The 18,484-nt window shown below is 40.3% G+C and overlaps 1 protein-coding gene across 2 annotated transcripts in view; it reads right to left on the bottom strand.

Moving 5' to 3' along the window:
* Positions 1-18,484, bottom strand: part of ITIH5 (inter-alpha-trypsin inhibitor heavy chain 5) — a 106,851-nt gene that overhangs the window by 71,628 nt on the left and 16,739 nt on the right. For both annotated transcript variants that reach the window (XM_003257618.4, XM_030819340.1), the window contains exons 3-5: positions 9,962-10,125; positions 8,822-8,923; positions 5,309-5,559 (exon numbers count right to left, since the gene is read on the bottom strand). In XM_003257618.4, coding sequence (XP_003257666.4) covers positions 5,309-5,559; positions 8,822-8,923; positions 9,962-10,125 — 517 coding nt within the window. The remainder of the gene's footprint in view (positions 1-5,308; positions 5,560-8,821; positions 8,924-9,961; positions 10,126-18,484) is intronic.

Below are 18,484 nucleotides of genomic sequence, written 5' to 3'. Positions count from 1 at the left end.
CCTCCCAAGTACCTAGGATTACAAGGGTGGGCCACCACACCTAGCTAATTTTCGTATTTTTTTTTATTTTTTATTTTTAGTAGAAATGGGGTTTCACCATGTTGGCCAGGCTGGTCTTGAACTCCTGACCTCAGGTGATCCACCCGCCTTGGCCTTCCAAAATGCGGGTATTACAGGCATGAACCACTGCATCTGGCCCAATCTTGTTTAATTTAAAAACTGCTTCTGTAGATCAAGATTTTGATATAGTTAATATTCCTAAGGTCTGCTGGAAAATCCAAGGGAATAGATCTCAACCTTTACTGAGCATCTGAATTAGCTGCAGTGCTCTTAAAAATACAGCTGTTTGAAGTGTACAGGGATGCAGAGTGGATCAGCGGTTGCCTGGGGCTGGGGTAGGAACAGGATGTGACTGCAAATGGGTACAAGGATCCTTTTGAGGTGGTAGAAGTGTTCTAAAATTGGACCCTGATGACGGTTGTACAACTCTGCCAATGTACTAAAAATCATTAAATTGTACATTTAAAATGAGTAAATGTTACAGTATGTAAATTAAACTTCCCTAAAACTTTTTTAAAAAGCAAGGAACAGAAAGGATAAACCATGAAAATAATACGACCACATCTGTCAAGTGGCAGAAAAAATAATGAGCATTATTCTTAACTTTACAAATAACTAAAAATTTTTTAATCACTCACAGATTTTTAAGTTTTTAATATAAATATGTAGGATATCATACCCAAAAGTACAGCTCCATAGCCCCACCCTAATAAATTCAAATTCGCTTGTCTAGGCTAGGGTAGGACTTGTCTAGAGTAGGTTGTCTGGAATTCTTTCTAAACCCCTCTAGGATTGAGAGTCATCGATGTAAAATCACAAGGATAATAAAATAAGTAAGGTATGCTTTTTCTCACTTGATTTATCTCATTTTATTTTATCCCTAGTCATTGGGGATCTTGTCATAAATGAAAATTTTCTGCCAAAAAAAGTATTGGAATCTTGGTAAGGGTAGTAATTTAGGTGCCATAAGTGGGACAGTAGGAAGTTTATGATTTTAACAAAGAGAATAGAGTAACCAGCCTTAAAACAATCACACAGTGGGAATATCTGTCTCGGAATATCAGTCAGAATACACCTTCAGAAATCACACATCCCAGGCATGTTCCAGGAAAGCATTCATTTCAAATACTCTGTTCCACTGAGCTCTTAAAGCATGAGAATATTGTAGAGGATAAGAGCTGGGGAAGTGGAGAACGGAGAGACAGAAGAGACAGGGAGTCTTGTATTTCACTGTATACCAATTTGTAATGCTTGAGATTTTGAACCACATACCTGTGTTAACTATTTTAATAAACAGAAATTATAATGTTTCATCTTCCAAAATACATCTCACAGGATTGCCTTTTACACTGGGAAAGATCCCGTTAATTTACAATTCAACAGATGTGGGTTCAATCCTGATACACTATAAAGTAAACTGAGGCAAAGGTGGACTGTATTGCTCTTAGTCTTTCTTTTTATTTTTATATTTAGGAAGAGAGTTGGAATTTGAACTCCACCCACAGTAATGTACAGTCTATTTAATGAGGAGGTAGATAGTGCAGTGGTTAAGGGTATAACTTGGAATAAAATAGACCTATGTTTAAATTCTATTTCTATCCATAATTAAATATGAGACCTTGTCCATATTACTGAACCTCCATTTTAGTGAGTAAGTAAGGTTTCTTAGCTTCTTCATAATTAAAATGGGGATTAAAAAAAAAAAGCTAAGAGGGTTGTTATAAAAATTGCATGAGATAATACACTCTGCAAGTGCTTAGTCTAGTATCTAGCACACAGTAATAATCCTTATCTAGAATTGCATCTCTAAAGATGAAAATGGGTCCATGGTGGCCAGGCACGGTGGCTCACGCCTGTAATCCCAGCACTTTGGGAGGCCGAGGTGGGCAGATCACAAGGTCAGGAGATCGAGACCATCCTGGCTAACACAGTGAAACCCCGTCTCTACTAAAAATACAAAAAATTAGCCAGGCATGGTGGCAGGCACCTGTAGTCCCAGCTGCTGGGGAGGCTGAGGCAGGGGAATGGTGTGAACCCAGGAGGCAGAGCTTGCAGTGAGCCAAGATCGCGCCATTGCACTCCAGCCTCGGGGACAGAGCAAGACTCCGTCTAAAAAAAAAAAAAAAAAAAAAAAAAAAGAATAGAAAAAGAAAATGGGTCCATGGTGAGAGATTTACTTAGACAAATCCCAGAAGTTAGATTTCTTAACACAGCCAGATCTATCAGTGGAATGTATTGGCTTGGACCTCGTTCACACAATCATAGTTTTGGTGCAAGCCCAATTCCAGTTTGATCTTTAGCCTGGATTTCTTCTGGAAACATGCAGCGGTGTCCAGACAAAATCACAACATCCTGTGCTTCAAGCTGCTAAGGCTGCCATTTTGCAGGAACAATAACCATGAGCTCTGAAAGACGGGAGTGGGGAGCAGCAAAAAGGGAATCCGTCCACTGCACCTGGCTCTGGGACATGCTTGTAAAAGCTTCATGTTCTGGACGGCAAAGTATCTGCTTTGGTACAAGGAGCTAAGAAAACAATTTCCTTAAAAACAAACAGATCCCAAGAGATCAACCGTTTGGAAAAATTCCTCTGAGACACTAGCAGGCCCCGAATATAAACAGTAAGCAACTTTTTTAGCTAACAGTCATAATTCATACTCCCTCCAAACAAAACACATACACACCCCACAACACGTACATATCTCTGAAGAGTCATTATGATTCTGAAAATTAGGCAAAACACATTTCATTACTGCAACAGGACTCCCCTCTGAACCTTCTACTGACACAGCTACTGAATGTGTTCTCATCCCAGACACACTTAACAAATACTCTACTCTCCTTATGAGATCCTGACAACTCTGCCCCCTGAGAAAATACTTCTTTCCCACAGTTGCACAAGAGAAAATTTTCTTCCGAGGTACTGTTAGAGAGAAATGAAATTTTAAAACATTCTTAGTTATTTGTGTTTGCTTTTCTTTTTAGTTATTTATTTTTTTTTTTTTTTCACAGAGACAAGGTCTTACTATGGTGTCCAGGCTGGTCTCGAACTCCTCATCTTCCCACCTTGGCCTGCCAAAGTGCTGGGATTACAGGTGTGAGCCACCATCCCTGGCCTGCTTTTCTTCTGTAGTTCGAAGACACTCAATTAGCTACCTACTGTTTAACAGGCATTGTGTTAAGTGCTAAGGAGACACAGGTTAATCAGAAACAGACCTGATTTCAAAGGTACTGATGATCTTATTACAAAGATAAGTTTTGCAACAGAAAAAAAGTCAATATAATGTGATAACTAGTAATAATACTTAATTTTTAAGCTCTCATTCTGCGGCCAACCCTTTGCATACATGAGCACTTCACAATGACCCATGAGCTAGTTATTACCCCTGTTTCCCAGTTGTGCAATCTAAGTCTTACAGCCTTGCATTTTTTACAAGGTTACAATTAACAACCGAACTAAAATCCATTAACCATATAGCTACCACCTGCATGACCTAAGAATGGTGTATTGGATCTCACGCCATTTCTAAATGCCAGGTACCTTGACGATATTTTTGCTTTTTCTAGATACCAGCTAGATCTGGATTAAGAATGTCAAGCTCATTGTTTGGAGTCAACACATAACAAAGGACTTGAGTCCAACACATAACAAAGGACCTAGGTCTCTCGCAGAGCCAGGAAACGCTCAGTCTGTGAGAGTGAACGACCTCTCACAAAGTCATTAACTCAAATGCATGCTGGGGGAGGAAGCGTATTTTCCACACTGTTTGCCCTTCCATAGACCAGCTCTAGGCCTTGGATATTTTTGCATTATGTTAAATACCAACATTCTCTGATTCCACTTGTCCAGGCATCTCTCTCTCTCTTCTCCTGCCAATCTCATCCCTACATATCCTGGTCCAAGAAGCCTTCCTGGGTCACTCTATGATTGTGCAGCCGCAGGCACTGAATACAGATTCTGCACATTCTCTGCTCATCATTTACCATTTCTCCACCCTCGATGTCACAATTCTCTGAAATCTTAAAATTCCAATCCTGGTGCAATTTTTGAACATTCCTGTCTCATCCAATTCAACACTGACCAGGCTTACTGGTATATTAAGTATACAGTCCAACAAAAGTAAATATTTAATATGTACTATTAGTTGAAATTCATATAGTAACTAAAGTCACTCTTTTAGACTTTGTGAAAACCAGAAAGCCCCCTCCCAAAAAAAGAAAAAAAATACGGTGATTAAAACTAGATTATACTGTAATTTTTCATTTCAATACATGAAGAGCTTTTTAAAAAATCAGCATTTGAGAAAATTTAAAAATCAGAATGATTCTGCTAATGAATCAGGATGCCTGTATTTTACATCTATACTAAGCATTTCTCATTATTTAAATTTAGAAAGAATATAACATATTGCTGAATGTTAAAAAACAGATTTTTAGAAAATGGCCCCACAATCTCATACCCCGATACAAAATGATTATTTTCTATAACTTTCTAGTATTTTATCAGCTTCATATTTAACATTATAGTACATATGCAATTTGCCTTTTCTTCTCTGCCACATGCTGAATTGTCTTATAATCATAATTTACTAATCTTTTCCGTATAATTGAATCTTTAGGCTGATGGAATGTTTTTGCTACCACAAATACTATCAAACAAGCTTGTACATATGACATTCCCAATATGTTAGATGTTTTACCTAGGACAGATTTTCAGAAGTGGTATTACTGCATCAATAACTCATACATTTTTAACCTCCTATTAGAGCATGGCTTTAATTAAAAAATATGGGCCGGGTGGTGTGGCTCACACCTGTAATCCCAGCACTTTGGGAGGCCGAGGCGGGTGGATCACGAGGCCAGGAGTTCGAGACTAGCCTGACCAACATGGTGAAACCCCGTCTCGACTAAAAATACAAAATTAGCCGGGCCTCATGGCGCATGCCTGTAATCCCAGCTACTCGGGAGGCTGAGGCAGCAGAATCGCTTGAACCCGGGAGGCAGAGGTTGCAGTGAGCCGAGATCTTGCCACTGCACTCTAGCCTGGGCAACAGAGAGACTTCGTCTCAAAAAAAAAAGAAAAAAAGTACCAGGTGCTGTCTTAGCTTCATTGCTATCATTCCAGTTACTACAAAAATGCAGAGGCTTTGCTGAAGGGAAAGGGTGCCATCTCTTGCAGATTTCTCCGAAGCCAAGTACCAACTGGGTGTTTTCACCGCAGATCTGCGCGAACCTGGCACGCAGGACTCACCTTCCCCGCGCCCGCTGCCCCTCTGCCTGCTGTTGTGAAGCGGCAGCACCTCCAGCGATGCGAGGCCCGCGCTCTCCAGGATATTCACTTCCACGCTCAGCCTCCCGGACAGCTGCTGGGGCCGCACGCTGATGCTATGCTCGTACTTGCCCAGGCGCCGCTGCAGAAGCTCCTCATAACTCAGGAAGAAGGCGGCTTTGTCCTTGCTGGGAATCACTGCAGAAGCTCTGAATATTTCAGTCCCCTTCTCTCTGTCAGGAAAAAGGAAAAGAACCCCAGGGAGGTTCAGAAGAGGATAGAGCCAGGTTCCCTCAGTCCCCACAGGACTGAGAGTCATACCCTCTCAACCAGCCTGCCAGGGAGACCCAGGGGTGTGAGTGTGGGTCCTGAGAAAGGAAAAATAAAAATTAATATTAGAAGAAGTGAAACCTCGTGCTAGAGGTAGGTCACGAAGGGTCAAAGAATACCGACCGGGAGAGGATTCTAAGAATACTGTCCTACCTCTCCCTGAGACAGACCCAAGGGAGTAATGGGAAAGGACGTTGAGTAGGTGAACTGCTAGAAGAGAGAGCTTCGGAGTGAAGCTGTGAATTGTGCTCTCCCTTTACAAGGATGACCCATGAATCTTGTCATTTTACATAACTTTAAAATAGCTAACATACTAGGTTTTCACATCTTGGTAAAGTTTGGTGGATATGTTTAGCAGGAAAGGTAGGGAATAAAGGACTCCAAAGCTGACAGAAATACACTCCAGATGCTTTCGGTACTTGGAGTGAGGGTTCTTTTATTCAAAATGGCAGACTGATCACCAGAGGAATAAGTGGGAGTGGCAACCGTTAGTAGGTAAGACATTTCAAGAAGTTTCCAGAAGGCTTGGGGTGTTCAGTAGAGCAAGAATTTTATAGCTCAGAACATACAGCAAAGGGCTGCAGCAAAGGAGAGAACCCAACTGTGTGGCAGAATCTAAGAGAGAGTGCAGGCTCTGAATTCAGGACACCACAAGATGGAAGGGAAAAGGGAGACCCAGTATAGAGAGGATAATGCCAAGTCCAATGTGAATGAATGACTAAACTGATAGGCTTTCTATACCCTCCTTCCCAGAACTGGAAAGAGGCACAAGTATTGGAAAAATTCAAGCACTGAGCAGAATGAATGAAAAGAGACTGACACAGAAACCCACGATTGTAAAACTTCAGAACATCACATAGAGAAAGCATAAAAGGGATGTTATCTCATCCCATTAGATGTATCATCAATAATACTGGATGTTATAAGACATTGAAACAATGCCTCAAAGTTCAAAAGGAAAAGTATTTTGACCTTAAAGTCATACATAGCCAAAATATTAATCAAGGTCTTAGAAAGTTTACTTCTCATGCACCCATTCTGAGAAAGTTACTTCAGAATGTAACTTCTGCAAAATAAAGGTGAAAGCCAAGAAAGAGGAAAATGTGGAATACACGAAATAAAAAAGCCAACCCAGAAGAAAATGAAAAGAGATACCAGGGTAAAGGTTTTGCACCAAGGCTGAAAAGCAATGAAAGTATTTCATGGATATAAAGACATCCATGTTTTAATAGCGCTGAAATCAGAATGTCTCCCAATGAGTGATGTCTTTCAGCTGCTGTTGGCCAGATATCAGGAGTGATAAGGATGTCACTGCTTGCAGAAACTTGTTCATAGCTGTTCATTTTGTTATGTTAAATCATAACATATTTTAAATAATGGTTATGTGTCTCACTAGATGTTATATCATTTTATATCGTAAGAAAAAAGAAAAGCAATTAGAAACTCCAGGAAAAACAGAAACATATGTCATGATTCAACTAAACTAATTTGTAGCATGACTCTGAACAATTGTGATAAAGACCACTTGGGATAAATCTATAGTCTAACAGAGTTAGGTTTTAATAACTTGCCACAGCAAGGGAGACCACATACCAGAGGCACAATGAGGCAACTCATCAAACAAAGGAAGAGACAGGGTTTTTACAGAATTAGGGGAAGGATGGAGTATAGGTTAAATTTAAATAGAGCAGTGTTTGGACAGACTCAAAGCAAAGGCTGTGTGTAAAACCATCATTGCAGCCTGGACTAACAAGCAGACTAAAGATTCTCTGTGTCTTTAGAAACTATGACATTAAGATAAATGTGGAATTTTGTGCCTTTGAAAATCCCTTATCTGAAGCTCTGGACCTTGGTTGCTTTTCTGTATCAAAGTGAACCCATGGCTCATGTCCTCCAGCAAGAGTGAGGCATTCCCTTGTCATTAATAAAATTTCCAACAGCAAAGTTTCTGGCAGTCTATAATTTTAAAGAACTAAATTTCTCAAAATGATGTCTTTTTATTCATGAGGAAAACCGGGTTACCAAGTTCGCACCATTTTATCTAGATACAAAGATCGTTTTTCTGCCAAGAGGATGAAGGCCTACACATTGGGCTGGTGGAGAGGAAAAAATAATCTTAGTATACTGGGTGGCTCTGCATGCGTTCATGTTATTTCTATAGTCATTAAAAAGCAATTGCTATGTATTGGTTTCAATGTTTAGATTCAATTTATAGAAAAAAGAAAGAATAAAATTATTACAAGTCAGAATTAAGATGCTAATAACTCAAACAATGATTAGGTAACATCATGAAATGAGAAAGGAGAGAGACGGTGGAGGTTAGGAGAGGGAATATAATCATTTAAGATAGTAGGGATTGTCCAAGATAGTCTAAACACTGTTGGATTGATGGAAGAAGAAATAAAATAATATAAAAATCTGAATGCAGAGTAAAAGTAGGAGTATTGCTAATTTGCTATATACCCTTTCTTCATAGCAAAGAGTCAACAGATAATGTCTTATTTTTATCAAAAAAATTTTTTGAAGTATGACTATCATAATATTTAGAGTTAGGGGGGTAATTACAAAAAAAAACACACAACAACAACAACAACAACAAAAACTATGTGCAGGCCAGGCATAGTGGCTCACACCTGTAATCCCAGTACTTTGAGAGGCTGAGGTGGGAGGACTGCTTAAGCCCCGAAGTTTGAGATCAGCCTGGACAATATAGCAAGACCCCATCTCTAAAAAAAAAAAAAATTAAAAATTAGCTGGGTGTGGTGGTGTACACCTGTAATCCCACCTTCTTGGGAGGCTGAGGTGGGAGGATCGCTTGAGCCCAGGAGGTTGAGGCTGCAGTGAGCTATGGTTGCACCACTGCACTCCAGCCTGGGCAAAGAGCGAGACTTCATTCAAAAAAATAAATAAATAAAAGGAAAATATTAGAAGAGGATATGTGTAAGAAGTGAGAATGAGGGATATGCATGGTAAAATTTTCCTTTTTATTACAAATACTTATCTAATATATTATTCACTAGATGTATTTACTATTTTGAAAAAAATAAAAAAGAAAGAGAAAAGTATTTGGAGGAAAGGAAGACAATAAGAGGAGTAGGCAAAGGCATAGAAAACCTGGCACTTTGCTAAAATGAGTTTTCAATTCCTTAATTAACCAATACTTACCCATTTTCTTCTGTGGTTTTATTCCTTTTCTCTTTTACCCTATCACCACTCTTCTTTTCTCTCTCTGTAATTTCGCCCTGATACACCTTGTCTCCAATAAGCCTGAAACACAAGAGACAGTTGTGCTACCAGCTTGCAGTTCCAAGACAAATTCAGACATGGATCTTATAACCATGACAACCCCAGGAAATATTTTTATTTGCCTCTTGGATGTGTAGAAAGAATGCATTCCAGACTAGGGCACTACCTTTGAATAATTCATTTTATTCTAGGGCAATTTTCAACAGGTCCAAATAGCAAGACCCAACCCATGGTGCCTCTGTGATTCTCCAGGAGAAAAATCACAAGATCTGCTCACACTACCATGAAGATTCACCAACTTACATCTGACCTGGGCCAAAAATTAAACCCAACACCTACCCCGTTTTACGTATCTTTACTTTTTGGCTCAGGGAAGGAGGAAAGATATCCAATCTAGTATATCAAAGGTTCTACACTGCCTTGTCTTTCAGCCCTCAACTTCACCATGGAGGAGGAAGAACCTCCTGAAAGCTCTTCCCAGATCTCCCTAACTGAAGAAGGCCCTCTTGGTCTGACTTGCCATCTTTATCATATTTGCAACTGTCTGAAATTCATCTCATTTATTCTTTGTTCATTTATCTATTGACTGTTTCTCCCTACTGGAATTTGTGCAGCACAGTGATGCTGTCTTTCTCAGAGAAGTGCACCAGTTTTCATGAAGAGTAACCTGGCCCACAAAGGTCATTCATTTGTTGGAGGGGAGGAAGGAAAGAAAGAAAGAGGAAAGAAACAAAGGAAGAAAAAAATTGAATAAAAAAGAGAAAATAGAAGGAAGGGAGAGAGAGAAGGAGGGAGGGAAAGGGAAGGAAGGAAGGAAGGAAGGAAAGAAGGAAGGAAGGAAGGAAGGAAGGAAGGGCGGGAAAAAGAGAAGAAGAAAAGGAATGAATGAATGAATGAACCAACTAATGAATTTGAACAAAAGAATCCACCTTCTGATCCATATACCACCTACTGGAATATAAATCCTCACAGCCACAAGGCTGTGGACCTCACATCATCTCAGGCTCAACCTGACCCCCCCACACAGAAATCTTCATCCCTGACCAGAGTGTCACCTACATAGTGAAGTTGGTGATGAAAGCTGCAGCTGGAATCTGCATCTGGAACTCAATGTCCTGGTCCTCAGAAGCTCTGTTCAGCATTCTGCAGGAAACCGTAGTGAAGGCATAACGGGAAATGATGGTAGACTTCACTGAGAATTCTGTCATCAAAGGTTTGGTTTTCTGCAGGAATGGAAACACACAGTATTATTGGTGATGCATGAAAGCATTTTGGTGGTAGCGGAACGTCTTTTTTTTTTCCACAAGGGAAATGATCTTCAGTTCGGGAAGCTTTGGCGTGTGATTCCTACCTCCTTTCTTCATCTTGTCATGATTTCCCCATTTTTAACTCCCTTCCTTTGTAAAACAACCTTGGTTGTTTTGCATAAACAATTAATAACACACAAACAAATCTTTTAACCTGACTTTAACAAGTGAACACAGTGAAGACGTCCAATTTAGCAGAAAATACACATTCCTTAAATAGCTCAATCAATTATTGGAATTTTAGAAGAAAGTATGTGCTGTGTATAATACTATTCTCTTATCACTTTTACATCACATTTACAGGACTACCGAAATGTTCCAAAAACCGGAACATGACTAACAAAAATCTCATATTTTAAAATTACTTTCAATGTCCACTTAGAGAAACAATACACCAGAGCTTCCCTATCTGAATTACAGGCACATTACTGTGACATAGGAATCAATACTGAACTCAGCAGAGTATCTGGAGAGTTTAGAACCCAGAAAAAGGAATGCCTAAGTCTGTGCTAATTAAATTTCTCCCAAAAGCCTCTGATAAGAGCAGTAACTAGAAGGTGCAAATGTAAGAGCCTGTTAAAACTCTTCAGGGTTTTTTCTAGTCCTCACAACAGAGCTACATTTGGTGACAGCTGGTAGCAGAGGCCTGAAGAAGGAAGAAAACATTTGTAAGGAAAGCCACAAGCCACTACTAACAGAGTGGTTATCTAACTCCAGGAACTGGCCAAGCAGTTGACAAGCGTGTTGTGGGCTGTGTCCTCCTAGAATGCACATGTTGAAGCCCTAACCCCCTATCGGAGGTGGTGGGGTTGGGGGGAAGGCAGTATTTGGAGATGAGTGCCTTTGGGGGAAATTAGATTTAGATGAGGTAATGAAGGTGGGGTCTCTATGATAGGATTAATGCCCTCAAGTGAGGAGACATAAGAGAGCTCTCTCTCTCTCTCTCTCCATGTGCATGCACCAAGAAAGACCATGTGGGCACACATTGAGAAGGCAGCTGTCTGCAAGCCAGGACAAGAGCACTCGTCAAAAACCAAACCCTGTAGAACCTGGGTCTTGGACTTCCAGCCTCTAGAACTGTGAGGAAATAAATGTATGTTGTTTAAGCCACATGGTCTATAGAATTTTGTTACAGAAGCCTGAGCAAGCTAAAACAAGTCATTACCCCATGACAGTCTTGGAAGACATACGCAGTAGGTGTTTTATTCCCATTTCATAGATGGAGGGAAGTCAAGCTTAGTGAGGGCACATATTGGCCCATGCCAGCAATTAATGGATGTGGAACTTGAACCCAATCCCACTTACCTTAAAGTCTGCACTGGCCACTATTATGCGAGACTGTCTGGCTGCCCTCTGCAGACACATCCTACTCATCACTGTGTGCTCAATCCCTATCCTGGCCCTGGGCACACAAAGGCTCTCAAAAATGTTGAATGCAACTGGCTTCCTCTGATAAGATTCTACTCTCTCCTTCAGGAACTGTCACCTAGCTGGGCAACGTTTATTTCAACCCTCATCTGCTTTATTAACTTATTTACAGCCCTAGGCCTGTTTTCAAAACAGATATAAGGTTGCGACCTATTGCCATCAAAGACATATTCCTGCTGTGACATACAAAGGTCATCACAAACGTTACTTCAAAAAGGTTACTACAGAGGGTTATTCTATTTAAACGAATATGCACTGAAAATGTTTGCGTCAAATCACGATCTGCATTCAAACCACCAAAAGCTTGAGAGACGTTTGCTATGATGTATTAGAGAAGTGGCTATAAATATCAAGCACACCGGCTGGGTGCGGTGGCTCACACCTGTAGTCCCAGCACTTTGGGAGGCCAAGGTGGACAGATCACCTGAGTTTGGGAGTTCAAGACCAGTCTGGCCAACATGGTGAAACCCCATCTTTACTAAAAATACATTAGCTGCATGTGGTGGTGCATGACTGTAGTCCCGGCTACTCAGATGGCTGAGGCAGGAGAATTGCTTGAAGCAGGGAGGCAAAGGTTGCAGTGAGCCAAGATTGTGCCACTGCACTCCAGCCTGGGTGACAGAGCAAGACCCTGTCACAGAAAAAAAACAAACATATTTAGTGTGTGTGTATATATATATATATATATATACATATCCTCAGGTGTGTATGTACATATATATATAGGTGTACACACACACATATATATATAAAGCACACCTCAGGTGTGTATGTACATATATATAGGTGTACACACACACATATATATAAAGCACACCTGAGGATGGACTCGAACACACACAAGACAGGGAGCTGCGAGGGTTGGAGCCAAGCACATGAGTAAGGGGAGAGAATGGGCAAGCACTCCATGCAGAGGTGTCAGGGCCATTCATCTTTGTAGCAGACTGTGCAAGAACTTCCAGTCTTGGTAATTCAAAAAAGCCAAAGACAAATGGAACAGCTTAACGAAAATGTTAGGGGGATGTGCATCTTTCTTAGACAGACAGAAGGGATAAACATCTACAGTTCATTTAAGTGATGATCAAGTTAAAAAAAAAATCTGAGCATAGTTGAAAGACTTTTGCCTAAAAGAGGAAAAGAAACCTCCCAGATTAGTTTGAGAAGGAATTATTTCAAAGTAGCACTTCTCAAAGTGTGGTCCTCAGACCATCAGCATCACCATCACCTGGAAACTTGCTAGAGATTCTCAGACTCCATCCAAATCCACAGAATCAGAAACTCAGAGGGTGGGCCCAGCAAGCTGTGGTTTAACAAGCCCTTCAGGTCATTCTAATGCCTGATCAAGCTTCAGAATGACTCTTTTTAACTAATTGAACTTTAAAATATATACTTCTTCATCTGCAAGTGAAAAGGGCTTGGATAAATCACCAAAATTACATCCACATCTGTGATCCACAGATTTAAGGCAAAGCTAAAACTGAGGAATAAAACCTTTGGGTTTAGGAAATTATGTGTGAATTGAGAAGCTGGATTATACAGTATCATTTTATGGAAATCTAGTCTCTTCAGGACAAAATCTGCCTCTCTCTTCCAAAGCGATTAGGATTAAAAAAGAGACTCCAACATGTAGCTTTACCAAATGTTTCTGCTAAATGATCTCATTAAAAACATTTCATACATTTCAGTAAAGGCCATGAGGATTAGGCTGGGGATGGTAATGATAATTATCTTAACAGCATGACAACCTGTGGGGTTTTTTTTAAAGTTAAAATTTGTATCTCATTATCTTTCACAAAAAGAACCCCAAGGTGAATAAGACCATGAATTGAGATGAATTATTTACTTTGATCTGTGTTATTTCTGGAACAGGTTTTCTTTCTAAATTATCCATGATTAAATATGTTCTTTTATCTCCAAATCTAAACGAGTGTATAAGAAATGCCCCATGGCTGTGATCTTGTGAATTTGCGAAGCATCTAAAATACCACTGAACACAGCTCTGATTTCTATAGATGCACTGCAAAGTAAATAGGAATCAATGGTTTAAAAAAAAATCCTTCCTGTGTCCATGAGTTCTCATTGTTCAATTCCCACCTATGAGTGAGAACATGCGGTGTTTGGTTTTTTTGTCCTTGCAATAGTTTACTGGGACTGTTGTGGGGTGGGGGGAGGGGGGAGCGACAGCATTAGGAGATATACCTAATGCTAAATGACGAGTTAATGGCTGCAGCACACCAACGTGGCACATGGATACATATGTAACAAACCTGCACATTGTGCACATGTACCCTAAAACCTAAAGTATAATAAAAAAAAAATCCTACAAACTCAGTATATTCTAGCTTTATCATTCTCTGCTTTATTTAAAATTTAAACCGGTGTTTTAAAAATTATCAAGTAACATATGCACATGATAAAAACTTCTAATTATGCTGAATATAAAATGAAAATAGCAGCCTCCCTCCCACCCTGGATTCACAGTTCCATTTCCCAGAGACAACGTTTGACAACTTTTGTATATCCTTCCATAAATATATACTGTACTAATTTGCTTAATCTCACCTAGTGATATAGTTAGTTCATCTTTCTTTATCTGTGTTTTAGCTATCTCATGCTGCTTAACGAATCACTCTAAAACTCAGTGGTTTAAAACAGCAGCAATCCTTATGTTTTCTCTCAGGGTTTCTGTGGGTCCTGAATTCCAGAAGGGCTTGGCTGGGAGGTCTGGCTTCTCTACAAAGGGTGGCTGAAGCTGGAATTGTGAGTTGCTGAGGCAGCCAAGGCTGGCATCTCTCTGTCTCATGTTGTCCCTCAATCCCCTCTACATAGTCCTTCCAAATGGGCAAGTGTAGATGAACTCACAGCATGGGCCACTGCACATGAGTCAGGCTGGTCACCTGGTAGCCACAGGCTTTACTGGTCACTTCGTAGCTTTCCCAACAGCAAGGTGGAAGCCAGATGCCCTGTCATGTCCTGACCTCCAAAATCACAATGCATTACTTCTATCATACTCTACTGGTCAAAGCAGGCATAAAGGCACACTCAAAGGCGGAGGGCACAGACCCCCATCTCCATGGGAGGAATGGCACATCCAAGTGCTGCCATCTTTGGAAAATGCAATCTGCCACTGAACAAAAAATATCTACCTCCTTCCTTTTTAAAAATAGCTGCATAGTATTACATTTTATGGATGTATTAAATTTTAGTTAACCAGTTTCCCCATCATCCATCATCCATTTGTAATCATTTTTCATCATTTTTGGAAAGTCCTTTCAGATGTCCCTGCTCTCTCATTCATCTGTAGCAGGAGTAGGCAAGCTATGTCAGGCAGGCCACACTGTTTTGTAAATAAAGTTTTATTGAAACACAGCCACATCCGTTCATTTACATACTGTCTATGGCTGCATTTCTGCTACAATGGCAGGAAAAACATGGAGAATAACTCAGCTGAGCCCAGCTGCTCCTGCCAAGGAGCCCAGCTTGTGGGAAGCTGCATTGCCCCTCCAGAGCAGCCATCTGCCAACTGAACACCCCAGAGCAACCTCCAGCAACACCACAGGACCGAAGAATCACCCAGCTGAGCTCTATCCAAATCCTTCCCCACCAAATGATGTGATAAAATGGTTGTTGCTGTAAGCCACTGAATTTTGTGGAAAATTTTTGTGCAGCAATAGAAAACTTGAACACCTGTCTAGTCTTTGTAGACATTTGAGTTTGCAACCCCACTTCAGTGTGACTTGCTGGTGAGTGAAATTTAGTTATTTTAATAGTTATTTCCAACTCTGTGTCATTTCTGATCTTTACACACTTTGTTATGTTTTGTAAACTAAACTTTCAGCATATTAAAAATATGCTTGAAATTTTTTTGGAAAAGGTTAAATTTTTTTTTTTTTTTTGAGACGGAGTCTTGCTCTTTTGCCCAGGCTGGAGTGCAGTGGTGAGATCTTGGCTCACTGCAAGCTCCGCCTCCCAGGTTCACACCAGTCTCCTGCCTCAGCCTCACGAGTAGCTGGGACTACAGGCGCCCGCCACCGCACCTGGCTAATTTTTTGTATTTTTTGTATTTTTAGTAGAGACGGGGTTTCACCGTGTTAGCCAGGATAAGTCTCGATCTCCTGACCTCGTGATCCACCCGCCTCGGCCTCCCAAAGTGCTGGGATTACAGGCGTGAGCCACCGTGCCTGGCCGGAAAAGGTTAAATTATGAAGATAAACTGTAAAGAAAAAGAGCTTCTGAAATATAAACTCTTCACTTTTCCAGTCTAGGCTGAAGTCATTCACCGTGTGACTTTGCCAGATCACACAGGTAAAAGGTAGTCAATCCCCAAAGGCCATCCACAGCCCCGATTTCCAATCCTCTCTCTTTCAAAAAAGAACACAGTGGCCAGGCATAGTGGCTTACGCCTGTAATCCCAGCACTTTAGGAGGCCAAGGCAGGTGGATCACGAGGTCAGGAGATCAAGACCATCCTGGCTAACACGGTGAAACCCTGTCTCTACTAAAAAAAAAATACAAAAAATTAGCCAGGCGTGGTGGCAGGCACCTGTAGTCCCAGCTACGTGGGAGGCTGAGGCAGGAGAATAGCGTGAACCTGGGAGGTGGAGCTTGCAGTGAGCCGAGATTGCGCCACTGCACTCCAGCCTGGGCGACAGAGCAAGACTCCATCTCAAAAAAAAAAAAAAAAAAAAGAACACAGAGACACCTTGGCTAATTCAAGGCTTTTTGCAGGGATAATTGTTTGATAACCAATGAAATACAGAACTCCAAAGGTATACTAAATATAATTCAGTCTTTGGTGCTAATTCAAAAGTTACTTGTGAACCTCAGTTATCATCCATTAAATTGTACACATTGAAGATAGAGGACATTAAACTGAATGTATTCTCTGAACTGTAGTCATATTCTGACACTTCAAAAATTCTTCTTGTCAACTTATCATGTAATTCTTTTACATAAAAGTAGAATACTAGTGGGGGGAGAGTATTAAGTTTACATCTTAGACAAGCAGAAGTTTGCAGCTTTAGCTGCACAGTGTTCCAAGTAAAATTTAGCTCCTTCTGCTAATAGTTCTTGCTCAGTAGTATTTTTAAAATAGATCAAAATCTTCTTCACTTGGTATACTTAAGACTATTTTTAATGTCATGGTGATTTGTTCTTATTTATGAGATAAAAAATAATTTCATTAAATTTAAAATGTGAAAATTAGGAGGTACCTGACAATATTAAGTTTATTACACTATCTTCTTATACTTTAAATTAAGTGTATAGATTTAGTAGAATTTTCCACAATATTACATCAAGAATATGAAGCTTAGTTTACGGGCCCAAGAGACAGGCTGAAAAAAGATTCAAGAAACTATTTTAGTTTTTACGCTTCTGCCCAGCTACAATTCTCCCAGGATCCCCTGCTGTTACTGACATACCACAGCCTGGCCCTTCTGTTACAGTTTCCTTGGTGCAGAATCTACTAGATTCAATTAGGCACAAGTCTATTCCCTTCCCAGTTACCAACACTTACCCCTGCCCTGGTAGATTATGGGATTGTAAACACGAAGAACAGAAACCATGACTACCACTTACTCCTGTTGTCCTTCCCCTTCCCCTTCCCTTTCCCTTCTCCCTCCTTTTCCTTCTCCTCCTTCTCCTTCTCTTTCTTCTTTCTTCTTCCTTCTTTCTTCTTCCTCCTTTCTTCTTCCCCCTTCTTCTTCTTCTTTCTTCTTCCTTCCTTCTTCTTCTTTCCCTTCCCCTCCTCCTCCTCCTTCTTCTTCTTTGCATTAGAAAGAGCTTCTATTTAGATCATGAGACATAATAGTGCTTAACATGGTGTTCTTTTTTTACCTACAGCTCTCAAGATAGAGGAAAACTATATATATATGTATATATATGTATATGTATATATGTATATATATGTATATGTATATACATATATACATATATATACATATATATATGAAATCTAATCTTTTATGTCTAAAGAGATAGGGGATATAGGAATGGGTAAATGGATAGATAGATAGATAGATAGATAGATACCTTGACTATAAGACCTTCCAGTGTTGAGAAGAAAGATAAATCAGTGAGGTCTGCAAAAGTAAGAAAAGGTTTAAAACAGATGTAGTGTTTACATGTGGTGAAAGAGAACAGAAAGAACACTCTAAGAACACGGAAGACATGAAAATGGAAATGAATCACAGCACATTCCCAGATCAATGACTAGAAAAGAGGGCATGCCGTGAGAAGAATATTGGACAGGCAGGTAACACAGGAAACGGACAACCCTAAAACACAAGCAAGGCCTTTGAATGGCAGAGGCTCATGAAAATGTGTCATGAAAGGAAGGATATAAAACAGTGGCCTCACTTTTTCCCAGTGCATGGTTCTTAAAAATCCAACATGCTTTCCATATTTCTATTTAAGTCATAACTTTGTTTTGGGATGTCCGCTGGAAAATAGTGGTAAAAAAAATCTTCCTGTGACATAAGATAATTTCTTCATTATTTTTTCCTACAAAGGCAACACAGATGGAAAAGTCATTTGAGGCAGGGAGTGTCTTAATTGCTCAAGGGACCCAAGCTTTGGGTATGACTCATGAGAGGCACTTAAAATCAAGCCACCCGAGGACGTCCTGAGTCACCCAAGATGCCATCTGGAAATGTGGTGGAGGAATGGTTGGGACAGCCTTTGCCAGCACTCAGGCCACAGTGCCTCTTCCTAGAAGATTAACCTTTCATTGTTTTCTTTCAGTCTAACCAGTCTTTAGCGACCATTAGAAGTCATTACGGAGGTGGGAGAGAACTTTGGAAATCATCTAACTCTGCTCCCCTTTGTTTTAGAGAGAAGGCTGGAGC

The sequence above is a fragment of the Nomascus leucogenys genome, chromosome 9 (genome assembly GCF_006542625.1).
Source record: "Nomascus leucogenys isolate Asia chromosome 9, Asia_NLE_v1, whole genome shotgun sequence".
NCBI classification, from domain to species: Eukaryota; Metazoa; Chordata; class Mammalia; order Primates; family Hylobatidae; genus Nomascus; species Nomascus leucogenys.
The sequence above is the reverse complement of the archived record's forward strand: the minus strand, read 5'-3'. Positions and strand labels throughout refer to the sequence as shown.